The 17,942-nt window shown below is 48.4% G+C and overlaps 1 protein-coding gene across 2 annotated transcripts in view; it reads left to right on the forward strand.

The window, feature by feature from the left end:
- Positions 1-17,942, forward strand: part of PLXNA4 (plexin A4) — a 437,461-nt gene that overhangs the window by 399,910 nt on the left and 19,609 nt on the right. For both annotated transcript variants that reach the window (XM_050323730.1, XM_050323731.1), the window contains exons 25-28: positions 6,443-6,602; positions 12,420-12,523; positions 14,591-14,690; positions 16,420-16,610. In XM_050323730.1, the coding sequence (XP_050179687.1) occupies positions 6,443-6,602; positions 12,420-12,523; positions 14,591-14,690; positions 16,420-16,610 (555 nt within the window). The remainder of the gene's footprint in view (positions 1-6,442; positions 6,603-12,419; positions 12,524-14,590; positions 14,691-16,419; positions 16,611-17,942) is intronic.

A 17,942-nucleotide genomic window follows, 5' to 3' on the forward strand; every position in this document is an offset into this window, starting at 1 on the left:
ATTATTAAAATTAAAGATCTGTTTCTCCCATGAGGATTTCAGCATCAAGGGATATGTCAGAGGTACACAGGGGAGGGACTTTAGGTCTGCTCTAGAACTTGTGCAGCCATTCCTGTTGAGAAAGCACAAGTCCAAGAAAAATGCAGTTGATTTAAAGATTTCAAGGGGAAGAAAACTAATCCCCAGCACTGAGTCATTCGCTTCAAAGTGGAATTGCCTGCGTGGTGCAAGATATACATTGCAGATGTGCAGCTTTAGCTTCTGCTCTGAGATTACACCCTTTCCCACTTGATTAAAGAGCATCAATTAAAGAGCATTAGATATCTCTTCTTAGTGTGTTTTTTGGGCCTTCATTCATTTCTGGATGCACTAAATCCACTGAGCTTCTAAGTCTCTGTAGGATAAAGATCACTTCCTAAGTCTTCCATGATCCTTGTAATTTTTCCTGTGCCTTTGTTCTCAGAAAAAACCCAACCCCAAATTTTAGGACGGTCAGAAGATGCTCTAAAGGGATCAGATTGTTTTAACTGCAGTTTCAAATGAGGGGCATTCATTTCACTTCACTTCACTCTAGGTAGCTCTGAAAACTGTGTCTAATCACAGAATCACAGAATCACAGGCTGGTTTGGGTTGGAAAGGACCTTAAAGACCATCTGGTTCCAACCCCCAGTCGCTGTTGGCTCCTTGACCTCTCTTAAACCTCAGCTCAGGTGGGCTGATGTTGAAATGCCTTCAGCCTAGAGCTGAGCTTTGATTGAATCCCCGTCTGACGGGGGGTTGGATTTTATCCTTCAACGCGATCACACTTTCGTTTTGAGCGTCAAACCCGCGACTTTCCCATCAGATCATCAGCGTGGCCCTTCTTTGCTGTTGTTGTGCAACCATTCAGAGGCTGATCCCACGTGGAGAGGGGGAGCAGGAGGAAGGAAAACACAGACATGGAGCGATCGCTGTCACCAGAGGAAAATCCCCCCCCCCCCAGATCCTTTCAGGCTTGATAGAAAGCAGCCAGCAAAGGGTAGTAATTATACAGCAGCCTGAACAAAGCTCTCCTCCTTCCCTTTGTGCTGCTTGATGTTAATCAGCTCTCCCTCTTACATCTCAAGAGCAGACAAATATATCCCGATAGGAATCTCAGCAGATTGACAGAGATCAGCTCCAGTGAAGGAGATTAGGAAGAAGCAGAATGTGAATAGGATCGTTCTCCCTTTCTGTTTCTCTTTATTTCTGCTTTATTTTGGCCTTCCTCTGCCTTCCTTCAGTCTGACACATCTTATTAAAAATATACAGTAATGAAACAAAGCAAGAACTGATTTAGTGTTTGCAATGTGGGAATTCCCTCAATCCTTCCTGCTCTAAACCACCACTGTGAGTTTGCAGTGAATGAGGCTAAAATTCACGGGGATGTTCACGTATCATGAGCGCTTGGCTGAGGTAAATCCCAGTTCCAGCAGTGTGGCACATGGAAGCAGGATGTTTATTGCCATCATTCCTGGAAGGCAAGGCCAGGGCTTCTTTTGGAAGGCAAAGGCTCTAGGATGTTAGAGGTCTTTTCCACACTGAATGATTCCATGGTTTATTCTTTAGCCTTCATATTAATCATGACCTGGAAAAGAGAAGCTTTGGGGTGACCTGACTGTGGCTTTGTGGTACCTGAAAGGAGCCCACAAAAGAGATGGAGAGAGATTACTGACAAGAGCATGGAGTGACAGGACAAGGGGGAATGGCTTCAAACTGAAGATATTAGAAAGAAATTCTTCCCTGTGAGGGTGGTGAGGCACAGGAACAGGTTTTCCAGAGAAGCTGTGGCTGCCCCATCCTTGGAGGTGTCCCAAGACTGGGTTGGATGAGGCTTGGAGCAGCCTGGGATAGTGGAAGGTGTCCCTGCCCATGGCAGGGGGGTTGGAATGAGATGATCTTTAAGGTCCTTCCAACCTAAACTGTTCTATGATTCTATGATTCTATTCTATGACCTAATATTCTTAAAACATGATTTTGAATATGGTTTGAGTGAAGAGCAGATCCACAGGAATTGACTTGTCCAAGGAGAGAGAAAAAAAGAAAAAAAAAAAAGGAAGAGCACATTCAGGCACCTGGAACAAATTGATTTTACAGTTCACACCTCATGCCCTAAATATAGATTGTTTTGGTCTGGTTTCTCTCCTAAACCAGGTAGCTCCAAGTTGCTGTCTGCCAGGTCCTACAGGTGTCCAAGGAAGCAGCCCTTGGTGTCTGAGGGTCTGTGCAGTCTGTAAGAATTCCTGCACTTACAAGGGAATTTTCAGCCAGGAGAAACTGAGCTACTTACAGCTGTGATTTGCTGGAATAAACGGTTGCAGCTAAACAGTGGGCCTTCTTCGAGCTGTGAACCCCAGAGGAACCCCCTCCTGTGTTAGTGCCCATCATCTCTGGTCTGCAGGGCTCTTAAAAACCCAGCTGCATCATCCCATCTACGAGACACAGGCAGATCTCATCCCTGCTGCCTTCCATCTGCCTTTGCCAGAATCTGTGGGATTTTTAGCCGTCCACCAAAGGAGAATCCAGATGCAAACGCCTCACTCCTGCTGCCACTGCTCTGCCATCACTGGGAGGTGAAAAACCCTCCATCTCCTGCAGCAGCTTCGTTTCTGCTGATACAAATAACACAGGGGAGCAGAGAGGTGTGTTAGAAGAGTGTTGGCTGATTAGTGTTTTGGGGTGATAGAGAGGAGATGCCCCGAACATCTGGAGCAATGACCTGCCCTGTGTGGTCCTTGCACACCTCAGTGCCTCCAGTGCTGGCAGCCTAATGGGATTATCTCTCCTGAAAACATAGTATAAAGATCCTTTCAGCTGCCTTTAGTTAAGGCTTTCGAAGGAGTTTGGTGGCAGGAGGAAAGTCACCCTCAAGATAATGGAAGAGGTTGCCCAGAGAAGTTGTTGATACCCCCATCCCTGGAAGTGTTCAAGGTCAGGTTGGATGGGGCTCTGAGCAACCTGGAACAGTGGAAGCTGTCTCTGCCCATGGCAGGGGGTTGGGACTAGATGGTCTTTAAGGTGCCTTCCAACCCAAACCATTTCATGATTCCATAATTCTGTGACATCAGAAGGCTTTCCTGTGCTTGGCTTTTTTGGGAGTCCTTCTCCTTTTTCTCCACCAAGCCTCTCTGTTTGGAACCTCCCCCACCTTGAACCTTCCAGCCCAATCTAGAAGGGAGAGAAGGATTTCTGTCCCTGGGACAGAAGCTGTAGGGACATCCAAGTCCCAGGTCAGGCCACTCAAACACTGCAGAGAACTCAGAGCCATATGAGTAGTTACAAGCTGTGCCTGTATTATTTAAATGTCAGTAATCTGTAATGGCCATCAGGGCTTAGCTGAGCCAAGCTTTGCATGTATATAAGACACTTAGAGACAGTTCATGGCTGGAAGGGCTGGCAGATTAAAAAGAAAACAAACCCAAGGGTGTTGAAAAAGGTCAATAAACACGAATCCAATGAGATGGCACATCCCAGGGTTGTACAGAGGAAGGGCAGGGCTCAGAGATTACTGCTCAATGTGCTCCCAGTCCTGTTCCTTCTCATATTGACCCCACAACTGGCACATCCTCACGTGACACAGACCCCAGTTCACGACAGAACAGCAGTACCAAGTGCTGGTGTCCTCTCAGTGCCAAAACATTCCTTGAGTGACACTGAAGTCTCTTCTCCCTCTCCTCCAGGAGGTCGAAGGCAGGTGGTGGGTGATGGAGCAGCAACAGTGGCTGCATTTGGGAGATCAGCACTGAAAAACTTCCCTCAGAGTGATTAATCCTGTGGGAATACAACACAGGCCATCAGGGGGGTCTCTTCCCCACCAGTTGACATCCAAGATTGTGTTGATGCAGCTGAGCAGCACTGCAGGAGCAACAGGATTAGTCCTTTGTCTTAGCCTGGTTTTCATCAGTACAGAGAAAAGTTTCTCCCTCCACAGGAGCAGGAAAACACCAGTGGAGCGTTGATGTGAAACCTGGGGCACACATGTCAAAGCCACTGTGCTCTGGGAAGGGTGTTGGTTTCCAGAAGTGATGTTTGAATTCCCCAAAATGTTGAAAAGAGACTCCTGATGGTCATTGTGATGAACACATGGGAGCTCAGGGACCATCAGCTCCCCCCATCTATGCCTGAAACCCCTGAGAGCAAACTTCTTTCAAATATTGCCTTCCCTGCCCTTTCTTCTTATTCCAGCTGAGCTGGGGTAGTCAAGGCACGAAGGATTGTGGCTCACTGGGCAGAGTTTTCTGACACCTTCCAAACCTGGCAGCCTGTGAAACTCGAGGACAAACAAGTTAAAAGAGCAAATCCCCATTGTCACCTTCCAGCTGGATGGGGGGTACTGGTGTGGTGGACACCAGTCAACACCTGCAGGAGGTGTTGGGTCCTCTGGACCAGATGGTGGCCTGGCAGGGCAGCCCAGATTGTTTTCAAAGAGCACTAAAAGGCCTTTATTTGGGGGGTAAACTGAGCTCCAGCTGTTTGAATCAGGGATTAATCCCAGCACAGGGCTTGGTGAGCTTGGCATCAGCTCATTTCACCTCAGCTGAGATCAGATCTCTGAGAGGCACCTGCAGAGCACCTTGGTCCCCAGAGCCATGTGTGACCCCCGCTTAACACTCTCAAAAGAGCTGTCCTAGCCTGCCACCCCTTTTCCATCTCCCTGCAGGTGTGTAATAGGATAATTCAGGTTGGAAAGCACCTTTGAGATGATGGAGCCCAGCCATAACCCCAACACCAGTGCAGGCTCCCAGCAATCAGGGGTTTGTTTGCTGGATACACCCAAGGGCTTTGCAGAGGAAGAGGTTCCTGCAGGCAAGGATTGGGCATAACCCAGGAGGGCTGCACCAACTAACAACCTCAACACTGGATGCATTTCAACAGGGCTTTTTATGTCTTAATTCAGTGATCCTTTGAGATGAAAGATGCCACAGAACTGTAAATCTGGGCTGTTATTATTATCTGAATTGATGCTTCTTCAATACTTCTGGAAGTGACATATAAATAATAGCATTATGATCTAATCAATATCTCATATTTACATCTCCCCTTTCATCCAGCAAGATCACAGAGCTCTTTGTAAGCAAAATCTTCACAAGGCCCTCTTAGTTGAGCATAACATCACCAAAGGGAGCCTGGGGAGCCAGTGTGTAATTATACTGATATGATTTCACCCTGTTTTAAGCAACTTTGAGCTCCCAGTGCATCTTAGTAGGTGAAGATAGAAGTGATGGAGGGTCCAGCATCCCTTGTGTGCTGCAGAAGGGAATTTACAGTCAGGATAAAATTTGTTTGAGGCACCAAAACTAACATGTCTGCACTTGTAAAAGTGGCCCAGGAACGCTTAATAACTATATGTAGCCTGGAGCAGCAGGGAACACTCCTTTCAAGTGCAGAGGTGTGCTAGGTTTATAAAACTTTATAGACTTCACACTTCTGTGGCCAAAAGAGAGCAAGAATGGTCAGCGTAGACGTGGCCAAGGGTGAGCAGCAGGTTGCTGTTAAACACTCTGTGTGTGTGTTTAAGGTTTTTTCCCCCCTCACCACCCCATGTGCTTTGAATTTACTCTTGGACGGAGCCTTTGGGGAAAATTAAATTTTCCTTCAGAGAAACAAGAGGCCTCTCTAGCTGGGTCAGTTTTCTTCTGCTGTGTGTGAGAGCAGAGGTTGTTGATGTTGGCTTGTGTTTGGTTTTTAAGGAAGCCCTGCATTTCAGAATGAGTCATATTCTTCTGACAGGGGCCTGGTCGGTGCCATGGCTGTGCAGATTGAAGGCTTAGAGGCTGAAGAGCTTTTTCACCCCAATTATCAAAGTCAGGTGGCAATGCAAGGAGACCAGTGCTGAATTAGGGCACCTTGCCAGCCACCCAGGGAGCATGGAATGGGTCAGAGGCCAAGGAAAGCTCTGGAGAGCTCTGTGGATATCGGTTTGGCTCCAGCCAGGGTCGGACCTGAGTACATTTTTAATGGATTCTATGAAAAGTTTGCACCAATGACCATTTGTAATCAAAGCCATGAGCTGGTGTTTATGGGGTTTAGGATGTTAAGAAAGAATTCTTCCCTGTGAGGGTGGTGAGGCACTGGAACAAGCTGCCCAGAGAAGCTGTGGCTGCCCTATCCCTGGAAGTGCTCAGGGCCAGACTGGAGCAGGACTTGGAACAAACTAGTCTAGTGGAATTTGGGGCAGGGGAGTTGGAATTAGATGATCTTTAAGGCCCCTTCCAACCCAAAGCACTCTGTGATTCTGTAAGTGTAATGAAGATGCCAAGGATCTCTGTGCCCTCTTGAAGGAGGGAATACTCTCAAGCCCTGTTTTTCCCTCACTGTTGCATCCTAGATGGCTTGTGGGACGCAGACAGCGGCCAGAGGGGCAGCCAGAGGGTGCCTGTGCTGCTGTGACAGGTGTGGGTGGGTCTCACTGCCTCTCTCCCAGGTGCTGAGCTGCGTGAACCCCGACAACGTGAACAGCCCCGAGATCCCGGTGAAGATCCTGAACTGCGACACCATCACGCAGGTCAAGGAGAAGATCCTGGATGCCATCTTCAAGAACGTGCCCTGCTCCCACCGCCCCAAAGCTGCTGACATGGATTTGGGTACGTGATTGACCCCAGGCAAGGGGGGGGAACTGGGGAGGGGAGGCAGCCAAACCCCATCCAGACCCTTTGCTGGGGTGGGTGTCCCCTCTCCAGGCTGCAGCAGCGAGAGGGCAGAGGAGACGTTGTGTTGATCTTTGGGATCTTCAGCCTCGAGGACTTCCAAAAGACCAGCAGGCATTCCAGCTTCTCTGCCCACAGAATTCAGCCTGGACAAGGGTGTGGGAAAGGCATGAGTGGGACTGTTCTTGCTCTCTTGCCAAAGACCCCCTGGATAAAGAGTACCTGGAGCAGGGATGGTGTGAGGAGTGAGATGTCTGAGTTTGGGGTCCCCAGGCAGATGTGACGCCACACCTGGAGGGTATTGTGAAAAAAATGTAGGAAAATCTCCTCAGGGCGTTGCTGGGGTGTCTGGTGTGGGGCTGGGAGCTGCATTGTGGGGGTATCTGGCAGAACTTTCCCTCAGTGACCTTCACTGAAAGAGACTGGAGTGGAAAACGATGGAGTCTGTAAAACCCAGCAAAGTTGTAGAGGGACCAAAAGGAGAAGGAATGGACCAAGGCCAAGAAACAATTCACAGCAATAAATGGAGACAGGAATGAGAGGTCAGGGATTAAAGTTAAGTGTCTCTGTGTGTGTATATGCAGGGGAGGGAGGGATTCCTGACAGAAATGGCTCATGAAAGGCAGTTAGAATAATGAAACAAGCTGCCAAAAACAGCAGCAGTAAAGAACAGATCAAATACATCATCAGGAAAGGACCCATGATGATTCTGGAGCTGCTGGGAGTCAGCAGGGGAGTGGTGAGTGCTGGGGTGAGCAGGGGGTGCAGGGAGGGCACGGTGCCAGGGGCACAGCAGAGCAGAGGAGTGGGGTTTGCAGCTGGATCTCTTGACCTGCCTGGTGCTGGATGGCATCCACAGAGCCCAGTGCCTTCAGATCTCAGACTGGGTGTGAGTGGGAAGCAGTTTGTTCTGCTGTGGGGATGAGTGATGCATCCATTATGGGATGCAGGAATTCTACCTGCCTGCTGCAAATGCCTGGGATAAACTTGACTCCACAGGTTCCATTGGAGCTGTGGCAACCTCCAGATACAGAGGGTGATGTGTGTGTGTCTGTGCAGGGTCCCTGACAATTTTACAGCTGGAATTGCTGCTGGTTTAAGAAATATTGACCTGTTTAAGGCCAGGCTGGACGGGGCTTGGAGCAACTGGTCTAGAGGAAGGTGTCCCTGCCCACGGCAGGAAGTTGGAGTGAGGTGATCTTGAATGTCCCTTCCAACCCAAACCATTCTGTGATTCTATGATCTGAGTGGTTCTGAGGACCAGAAAGTTCCAGAAGGGAGATATGAGCGTGTGCACCCCTCAGAGGACAGGCTTGCCCGTAGTGACAAGAGATGGGTTAATCAGCAGCTCTTTGGGCAGTAGAGGAAAAGAAAAACAAAATAAAACACAAAAAAACCCCCCCTTATCTAGTAGGAGAGCCTTGCCAGCAGCAGTGTAGTTGCTCCTTGAACACAGCAGCTCCCAAGGTGGGAGAAGCAAGGCTGGCACGGGTAGGACACTCCCATCCAGCCACAGCTCCATCCCAGCTTTTTCACAGGAAAAGATGCCTGTTGGCATCCTTCAGCGAGGTTGAAGGCAGCAAGGGGAGAGCAGAGAGCACTGCTGGCCATTAGGAATCACCACAGAGCTCTCCAGACCAACCTGCCCCGGGGCTGAATCCTCAGGATTGCTGAGGGGCTGGACCAGGTCGGAGCAGATGACCCTGCTCCGGCCTTGAAATCCATGGCTTTTCAACAGCAACGTCCTTTTTCTGTCACCATTACAATTTCCAGGGCTTTCTGTCCCTGCTAAGGCCGGATTGCCCAGGTGGAAGAAAGCAAACAAGCTAATGAGTTGTTGTGAGTTGTTAAGTGCAGGGGAGCAGCAGGCACAGGGACTCGGTGTGTGTGTGTCGCAAATGTCATAATGTTTGGCAGTTACCCAGCAACTCCTGGAGGGGGTTTTCAGCTGAAAGCACTAATTTTGGACACCCTGAGGTTCCGTTTTTAGTCCGAGCCCCCAAATTGCAGCCCTCGGAGTAAAGAGGCTTCTCTCTGCGGTGGCGATTTTCGTTATTATCGTTTTCGAAGCCCTCGCCCGTAAATGAAAACACCCCCTTCTCTGGGAAAACGTTCAGGTTGTGAGGATCACAAACTAGGAATCTGGCTCCATGCTGAGGCATTTGCTCTTCCCTGTGCTTTGGATGCTCTTTGAAAGGGGCTGCTGGGGTGGTGGGAGCTGCCAGGTTGGCTGCCTTGCGCTCGGTGATGCTGTTTCAGGCTCGGTGTTGACTGTATCAGACAAGTTCTTGCTGCCTCACCAGCCCTGCAGGATTAAGATGTGGAGTTCAATTAAACTGGAAATGTTTAAACTGGGTCTAATTCTGGTATCTGTTGAGTAAGGTGGACAACTTGCACATATTCCCTGAAGACAAGCTGAGAGAGTTGGGGCAGTTCAACCTGGAGAAAACTTCAGGGAGAGCTTAGAGCCCCTTCCAGTGCCTAAAGGGGCTCCAAGAGAGCTGGAGAGGGACTTTGGACAAGGGCTTGGAGTGACAGGATAAGTGGAAATGGTTTTAAACCAAGAGGCAGGTTTAGATTAGATGTTAGGAGGAAATTCTTTACTCAGAGGCTGGTGAGGCCCTGGCTGCCCCTGGATCCCTGGAAGTGTCCAAGGCCAGGCTGGATGGGGCTCTGAGCATCCTGGGATAGTGGAAGGTGTCCCTGCCCATGGTGGGGGCACTGGATGATCTTTAAGGTTCCTTCCAACCCAAACCATTCTGTGATTCTGTGCCTCATTCCATGCAGGATGTAATTATTCCCAGGCATCTTTCACCTCTGTGTTCTGAAATGAACTCTTATTCCCAACACTGGTGGTCCTTTCTCTATCCCAAAACCAGAGCTGAGCATCTCCTCTCTTTCTAGAGCTCATCACACAGACATTTACCCTGTTTTGTTTCCCACTCACCTGTTGTACTGGTGCCTGCACACACAGACAGGGGGTTTATCCTCCTGTTTCCTGTGCCAAACTGCCTCTCACCTGGAAAATAGGACTAAAAGCAGCCCCCCCAGCTCTTCAGACCAAACATTCAGGACATGAGTGATGGTGAAACAGGCATCAAGCCTGGGTGAGCCTCATGCATTCGATCCACACCTCACTGGTGTGCAAGGGATGGTGGAACTGAGGATGAGGAGCTCAAATGAAGGCACCTGGAGTGAGCTGGCAGGTCTTCATCCACCCAGGAATTTCAGTTGCTTCTGAAAAATGTTCCCTCTGCTGCACTTTTCTGCCTTGTTCAATGGGCATTTTCAGGGTGACCCAGGTCAGAGAGAAGGGGTGGGGGGAGGTGGAACATTTTCTATAGGATTTGAGGTGCAGGATGACATCTCCCCATCTCCCACTTCCCTGTAGAGCCATTCCCTAGCCAGGCATTGCCACAGCTCCAAGAAGCACCTCTTTGTCAAAGGCCTCTGGAATTTCCTTTTTTTTCCCAGTCAAGTTGAACAGAAAGGTTCTTACTTAAAAAAAAAAAAAAAAAAAAGGAAAAGGAAAAAAAAAAAAAAGGAAAAAGAAGAAGTAATTCCTGCGTGCAATAAAAAGATACACTATCTGCTGAATGAAATATAAAGGCTTCACAGCAGCTGTCTCCTGAGTTTGCATTTACTGCTGCTCCTGATTGGAAGGCTTGATAAAGATAATGGGATTTTTACCTCCCTCCCCCCCCTCCCTTCCTCTCTCTGGAAGGTGGAAGTGTAACAAATTGGATTGGAGTGTGTCTCTCCTTTGTGCTGGCTCTGCTCAGATCTGATGAGAGAGGGGACAGGGGCTGCCAGCGAGGACAGAGCTCCCAGAGCTCACTTAGGGCTGTGGAGATGGATGGCAGGGTCACCTTTTCCCTTCCCATTCCCTCTGCATTTCCTTGCAGATCCCTGTGTGACCACCTGAGCTGACCCTCACAGAGAAGAGGAGCATGAAGTGGGACTGGGAAGAGCTGGGGGTCCTTTCCCTGGCATTGCTCAGATGCCTGATGAAGGGATTTGTATTTGCCCAGGGCAAAATTGAAGGCAATGCTTTGAACATGCCCTGCAGGGTGTTTTCCTCCTTCACTTGTGCAGTCAGGTTGTTCCTTCCTCTTCCTCACATGATCCCTCTCTGCAGGAAGGCCAAGGGAAAGGGCTTAGGAGTCCCCTGGGTCTCTGAAGGAGCACAAGAAGCTTGAGGGGACATCTCAGGATGTCCTCAGCTCCCCTGGAGCAGAGGGAAACCTGCTCTGAGGACTTTGTCTCTTCCCAAGGGGGAGACAAGGACCATAGGACCATGCAGAGCCATGAAGGAGAGAGGCCAAAGAGACACCAAACCCAAGGGAGCACGAGGAAGGCAGAGAAAAGACACTCTGTGACAGCAGAACTGGTTTTGGTTGGGACCAGTTAACTTCCAGGAATCCTGCCCAGGTGGGAATGAGCAGAGAGCATCACCCTCAGGCATCAGAAGGATAATGTAGATGAGGGTCTGAGGAGCTGGAGCAGATGAAGGGCAGTTCAGGATCAGTGCTCAGCCAACACAACCTTTGCTTACTCTCTGAGTGTCCCCAGCCAAAGTAACACCCAGCAATAAACACAGTTGCTGACCTCTTCCTGCTAATTTAAATGAATAATAAAGGCAAGTGCAGCTTTCCCAGTGCATTTTAATTATGTGATAAGAAAACTGCTGAAACCAAAAGAAATTTGCAATGGTCCCTGCATTTTTGTATTAGGAAAAACAAGCAAGGGTGGCAGGTGATGCCTCCATATCCAAGAGTTCATTTTAATTAACTCCTGCAAATGAATAGACTTCTTGCTTTGGCTCTGGTTGGGTCACTGTGACTGAAACCATGACAGCCAAAAAAAAAAAATAAAAAAGAGCTTTGAATGGTCCAGGTTGTGATTAAGCCACAGCTTTCCCTGGTGTCACCAGGTGACAGAACATTTCTCTCCTTTTGGCCATGGTTTCTGTTTTCCTGGCTTTAGGCAAGTCTGGGAGTGCTCTGTGGGGAAAGCTGTGACAATCCTCCACATGACCCCATGATCTTGGAAGTCTTTCCCAACCTTAATCACTCTGTGATTCCGTGGAGCATCCTTTGAGATCTGAGCAAAAAGTGGTACCCTGGGAAGTGTCAGGCTGCTGCAGTGCTGCAGGAGGAGGGGGTTCATCATCTCATGGGAGAGGCTGGAGAACTGGATGTGGTCAGAAATAGGAGCCCTTCTGCCCACAGGCATGTCCTGAGCAGGGGTTGTTGACTGTTCTTGACTCTTCTCCCCGTTGTGTCCCTGCTGTGCCTGAAGCCAAGGGCTTCCTGCTCTCCATCCCTGCTGGATTTGGGGTGCAGGAAGTGTTGTGTGAGCACTAGTGGAGATGAACTGAGCCCAGAACAGGCTTTGGTGCTAAGCAAGACACTGCTGTGCCCAGGGGAGCCCCCTCTGTGACTGGGTCATGGCAGGGACACATATCTCAGATATTTATAAAGGCTGTGTCTGCGCTCATAAAGGAAAGAGAGCCAAGGATGGATTTCTATCCCTGACAGAGGTGACATTTGCTCCTTTCCCGTGGAACAAGCATCAGCAAGGACAGGTTGGTCTTGGAAACAGCCACGTTGGGGCAAGAAGAGACATAAGAAATATAAATACATTAAGAGTTAAGCACTGTGAGAAATCAGAGTGTAAAGGCAGGTTGTGGGCACAGGGATTGCCAGGGCTCTGTCCCTATCTCTGAGCTCAGTGTCCCTGTTCTCCTCACAGAGTGGAGACAAGCAAGTGGGGCAAGGATGATCCTGCAGGATGAAGACATCACAACCAAGATAGAGAACGACTGGAAAAGGCTCAACACCCTGGCACACTACCAGGTAACTGTGTGAGAGAGTGGGTGGGAATTAGATCAGCTCATAAAATAGAAAAGAGAAGGGCGAAATATTCTTTTGCTCAGGGAAGAGGCGGGATCAGCATCCCTGGAAGTGTTGGAAAAAAAGATATGGTGGCACTTGGGGACATGGTTTAGTGGTGCCCTTGGCAGTGCTGGGTTAACAGGTGGACTTGATGGTCTTAAAGGTCTTTTTTAACCTTGATGATTCTGTGATTCTGTGATTTTATGACTATAAGATGCAGGGGTAAAGAATGGCTGAGTGGGCAATAAACTGGACAGACCCTCCACATTGAGTTTATCCACCCTGTTCCACTGTCCTTGTCAGAATTACCCAGCAGAGATAAAGCCAAGGGTAGGAACAAACCTTCTTCCAATGCATCAACGGCCTTCTAATCCCAGCAGAGTTCAGAAGGATGGAAGAGAGAAAAATGGAAAGAGGGAGTCTTAATGTCTGGAAGAAGGAGGTGGGAAAGAGCATCACTGGAGAACATGGTGCAGTGGGGTTGTCTCTGACCCAGGAACACTTGGTTTGAACCCCTGTCCTGGTCCTTGTGACCTGCTTTGGGACAGGCCTTCCCTCCATCTCTGCATGACCTTGAAATCCATAGTAGAGAGCTAAGGAAGTCTGAAAATATCTTACACCAGTGGTAATTTAACAAAAAAATGAAGTTTTGGTCAAAAGCTTCTCCCTTGGAAAAAAACCAAACAACACGAAAAGCACCTCATTAAGTTTAATCCAATGCTGACAATTTTGTCCTTTCCTCAATCACACTTCAGCAATCTGTGTTTCATAACAAGATTATTTTCTCTTTTCATTTAAGAGCTGACCTGAGGAGGCAGCAAGCAGTAATTTGAAAAGGAAACAAAACTTTTTTTCCCTTCAGATAGTCTGAAACATTGCTGACTGAGTTTTTTTTTATTTTTTTATTTTTTTCCCCAGAGAGAACAGGGAGGTTTTTTATTTTATTTCAACAACAAACCGGGCATCATTTTCTTTCCTTTCTGTGCTTTCTGTGCTTTTTCCACTTTTTTTTTTCTTTTTTTTTTTGTTTTTTGCTGCAGGCAATGATCTCCCAGCTATAGGATGAGCTGGGGCAGAACAGGCCCTCAGCTGCCAGGGTAGGTGGTTTCCTGGCTGTCCTGAGGGCTCACATGGATCGTGCTGGGACAGACACTGATATTCCTCTTTTGCCTCAGTTTCCCCATCTTCAGTGTGGGGCTAAAACTACAAAGAGCCAATAATTGCCTTCAGTGATAGCTGAGGGGCTATTTAATTAGCCTCTGCAGTGCTTTGAAGATGAAAAACTCCATGCAAGTGCTAATTATTACTATTACACAGACAAGAGTTAGACGTTGTTAGCAGGGGCTTTTTTATCACCCATCTCCTTTTTGTGATGTCTTATTTATCACAGATGGTCCTGATATGGCTCTTTTTAGCATTGCTGATATGGGACCCACATGTCTTGCTGTAGGAATGGGGGGTGGAAGGAATAGAACGTTTCCCATCAGGTTTATCATCCTTGTGGGACAGCCAAAACTCGTTCGAAATTGCTCCGATGATTTTATTCTGCTCGCGCTCCTTTTCCTCACGGGAGCTTCCCTGAGAAGAACCTGTTGTCAGGTTTACTGAGGTTAATGCAAAAACCATCCCTGGAAGTGTTGGGAAGGGCCTCTGGATGTGGCCCTTGGGGACGTGAACGTGGCACTGCTGGGTCAATGGTTGGACTCAGTGATCTTAAAAGTCTTTTCTGACATAAATGATTCTATGACTCACATTGTCATCACTGGGCTTTGAACTAGGGCCTCAATGGAGCAGAATGTGTCATCAGTTGTCCCATTGCCCAAGTTCAGGGTTCTGATCGTGTAACAGCAGATTTTGTCCCTTTCTTGTTAAAAAGACAACTCATTGACAAAAGCTTTGGAAACTTTGAGCCGAAACTACTTGTCCTGCCTACCCTGACACTGCTTTGCAGCTCAGTTTCTGCTGCCCTTGCCATGGTCCTCAGCCAGCTTCCAGAAGCTTGTTGACCAAGCCCCTTTTCCTCTACAGGTGCCAGATGGATCTGTGGTAGCTTTAGTCTCCAAGCAAGTCACTGCCTACAACGCAGTCAACAACTCCACAGTCTCCAGGACGTCAGCCAGCAAGTATGGTAAGGATTTGTGTGCTCCTGTGGACTGGGAGAGCTCTGGGAGAGAGATCCCAAACACTGTGGTGCTCACAAGACACTGAGCACCAGCAGGGAGACTGATGGGCAGATGATTCCTTGATGAGATTGCTGGAGGGATGGCAGGAGGAGAGGATTTAGCCACCTGAAACTTTGGCATCTACTTCAAGCTGGTGAGCCAAGTGGTTGGATTGCTCTTGGGAAGTTCTCCTCCCTCATGAATGAAAGGAGGAGCCTGTTTAATTAGCTGCCCACATCTTAAATCAGATGTCACTCGTAGAGTCTGGTATCAGTATATCCCAAGGCAGTGGATTGTTGTTGCCACTTTACCCATGAGACAACTGAGGATGAGACAGCTGTGAGAGACCAGGTGAAATTCTTCTGTAGAGCCAAACTGGGACCTCCTGAGTCACCCTCACTCCCCTTTCTCCCCTGAGATAGAGGTGCAGCCCAGGATGTCTCACTGAGGTGATGCTGGACAGCAAATCTAAACCTCTCTGATGTGCAACCAGAGCACTGCAAGACCCCCCTCCAACCTGGATGCTGCTGTTATATCACTTTACTATTATTTATAATTTATGAAAGCATCTCCAGTCTTTTTTTACTCCCTTTATCTTGGAAAGCAGAGTTACTCAATGTCCAGAGGAACCCCCTTCCACTTTCTCCAAGGACATAAACGATCCAGCAGGCCTGATTAATATTCATCCTCTTTGCCATGTTGTTGCAATTACTGAAAGACACGGTGACCTTTGAAAAGGAAGACTTGAGGGGGGTTAATTTCTGTTGGATTTCTTTAATTCTTTTGCCATTTGATTTTTCAGGAGGAGGGAACGGGGAAGGAGGCAGGGGGAGGAGAAGATGTGGTGGGTCAGAAGTGATTGTTAATTGCAATTAAGAAAACAACATCCAGAGAGAAAAAGGATATTCCATCTGATAATTAATATGTAGAGATTGGTAATGCATTAATGAGGCTGATTCAGATCTTGCTACAGAAAGGTGCAACACTTCTGTTAATTATGGCTGGAAAAGCCTGGATCTGCAGCATTGCTGGAAGGTCAGGGAGAGGGGAATGCCTTGTGCCATCACCCAGGAGGCAAAGGGAGGTAAAATTCGGAGGCTAAAACCTTCTTGATGAGGAAACTTGTGTAGGCCCACCTGGGGTTCTGGTTTATTTCTGCCAAACCCAAGATTTTGGAGCAGGGAGTGAAGTGGATGGGTGGGCAGGAATTTGGTTGCCTTGGTGCCAAAGGAGTGAGGGAGGCAGCTCCTAACAAATGTGGGGATGAGGAGCTGGACAAGAGATGACACGAGGCACAGCAGTATTTCTGTGCCAAACAGCATGGCAGGGTATGGCTAAACATCCCTGGGGGTAAAACCAGTTACTCAGCCAAACTGGTTACCAGCAGTAACTGGTATTGCCCTGGGCATGGTCTGACATTGACAGTGCCAGTTGTCCCAGGCCAAAGATTTTGCCAGGGAACAAGATAAGAGGTTAAAATGTGTGGACAACTGGAAATCAGTGTTTGAACCTCACTTCATTTAATGGTATGTTGCCATCACATCTGGCTTGCCTGACACCCCTTGCCTTTCCTGAGCAAATCACTCGGATAAACGCTTTGGAAAGCACCTGTTAGGTGTCACAGCACCAGGATATTTCCCGAAAATCCCAAATGGGGATGCTCCTAGGGCTGAGAGCCTTCGTCTCTCTCCACAGAAAACATGATCCGGTACACGGGGAGCCCCGACAGCCTCCGGTCCCGAACCCCCATGATCACCCCTGACCTGGAGAGCGGGGTCAAGATGTGGCACTTGGTGAAGAACCACGAGCACGGGGACCAAAAAGAGGGTGACAGGGGCAGCAAGATGGTTTCTGAGATCTACCTGACCAGACTTCTTGCCACCAAGGTACGTGGTGGGGGGCGGGCAGGGGGGTGGGAAATGGCTGGTTTGAGGCTGCGATGGAGCTTCTTGAGAAACGAGAGAGCACTCAAAGGATGCCAAAGGAGGATAAAGAGCAGAAGGAAAATGCTGCTCCAAGCGTGTGGGGAAGGAGCTGGAACTTGGAAAGCAGAGTCAGAAAAGGGACATTGGAAAAGCAACGAGGAGTAAAGAATTCAGGGCCGTGAGACTGGTGGAGAGTCAGCACAGGGGGAGGTGCTGGGGATGTCCCTTGTACTGGTTTGTAGCTTTGACCAAAACTGAGCAGATGAAGAACCAGGGAGGAAATGTGCCCAGCTCAGGTTCCAAGGATGGGTCAGGCCTCACAGCCTGGAATGGACTCCCATGCCACAAAACCCTGAGTTTTGTTGTACAAATCCTTTCTCTCCACCTTCCCCCAGGACGATAAAGACTTCAGTGCTGGTGTCTTGGCAGGGAGTTAAGTTGACTGTGATGTCAGTGGATGGCCAGCTCCAAGGAGAGCTGATTCTCCTGATCTGAGACATGGAAAGCTGAATGGAATCTCCAGACACATCCAGAGTTCTGACTATTTATTATTTTTAGTCAGGGTGTGAGCAGGCACAAACACAATTTCATGTGTTCATGTAAATGCCCTCTGAATTCAGACCCCCATCACTTGTTTAAGTCCTACCTTGCAGTTTTACCTGCACATTTATTCCTCAGCTCATTTTGCCTCTGATGTCTCACTCTCCCCGCAGCCTCACTCAGGCTGGCTGTGCTAGACAGGGATTTGGAGATAAAGTGGCTTTGTCTTTAGCCCCTGCTACCTGCCCCGTTCCCTGGCATCAAGATGCTTTTATGGATCACACAACTAAAAGAAAATGATGCTCTCCAGGGCTCTGGCCCCAGCTGGTGTAAAGCAGCAAGCATTGCAGCAGTGCTGATTTACACTGTCTGGGGATATGTCCCCTATCCCACCACGGAACTGCTTTTGCTTTGTGTTCTGGGTCACAAATTCAACACTTGGGTTGTTGTGGGTTGGTTTGTTTTGTTTTGTTTTTTTTTTGTGGAAATGGCAGGAAAGCAGCTGCAAGACTTGCACAGAAACAGGCAAAGTAGGAGGGTTGGGGGTTTGTTGTTTACCCTCTCGGGTTAAACAATTTTCTTTTCTCGTCATGACCATTTGGGGAGGGGAGGGAGGAGAGAGAGCAATTGCTGGTAATACAATCCCCAGGAATACTTAGTTAAACTGACAGTGATTTTTATTCTGGTAAATCCCTGACCTCTGAGACCTGGAGTCTCCTGCCTAAAAGCCTCAGAGGCTTTCTTTGTATTTGT

This window comes from Myiozetetes cayanensis, unplaced genomic scaffold, assembly GCF_022539395.1.
Source record: "Myiozetetes cayanensis isolate MyiCay16 unplaced genomic scaffold, myiCay2020 scf3, whole genome shotgun sequence".
Lineage (NCBI taxonomy): Eukaryota > Metazoa > Chordata > Aves > Passeriformes > Tyrannidae > Myiozetetes > Myiozetetes cayanensis.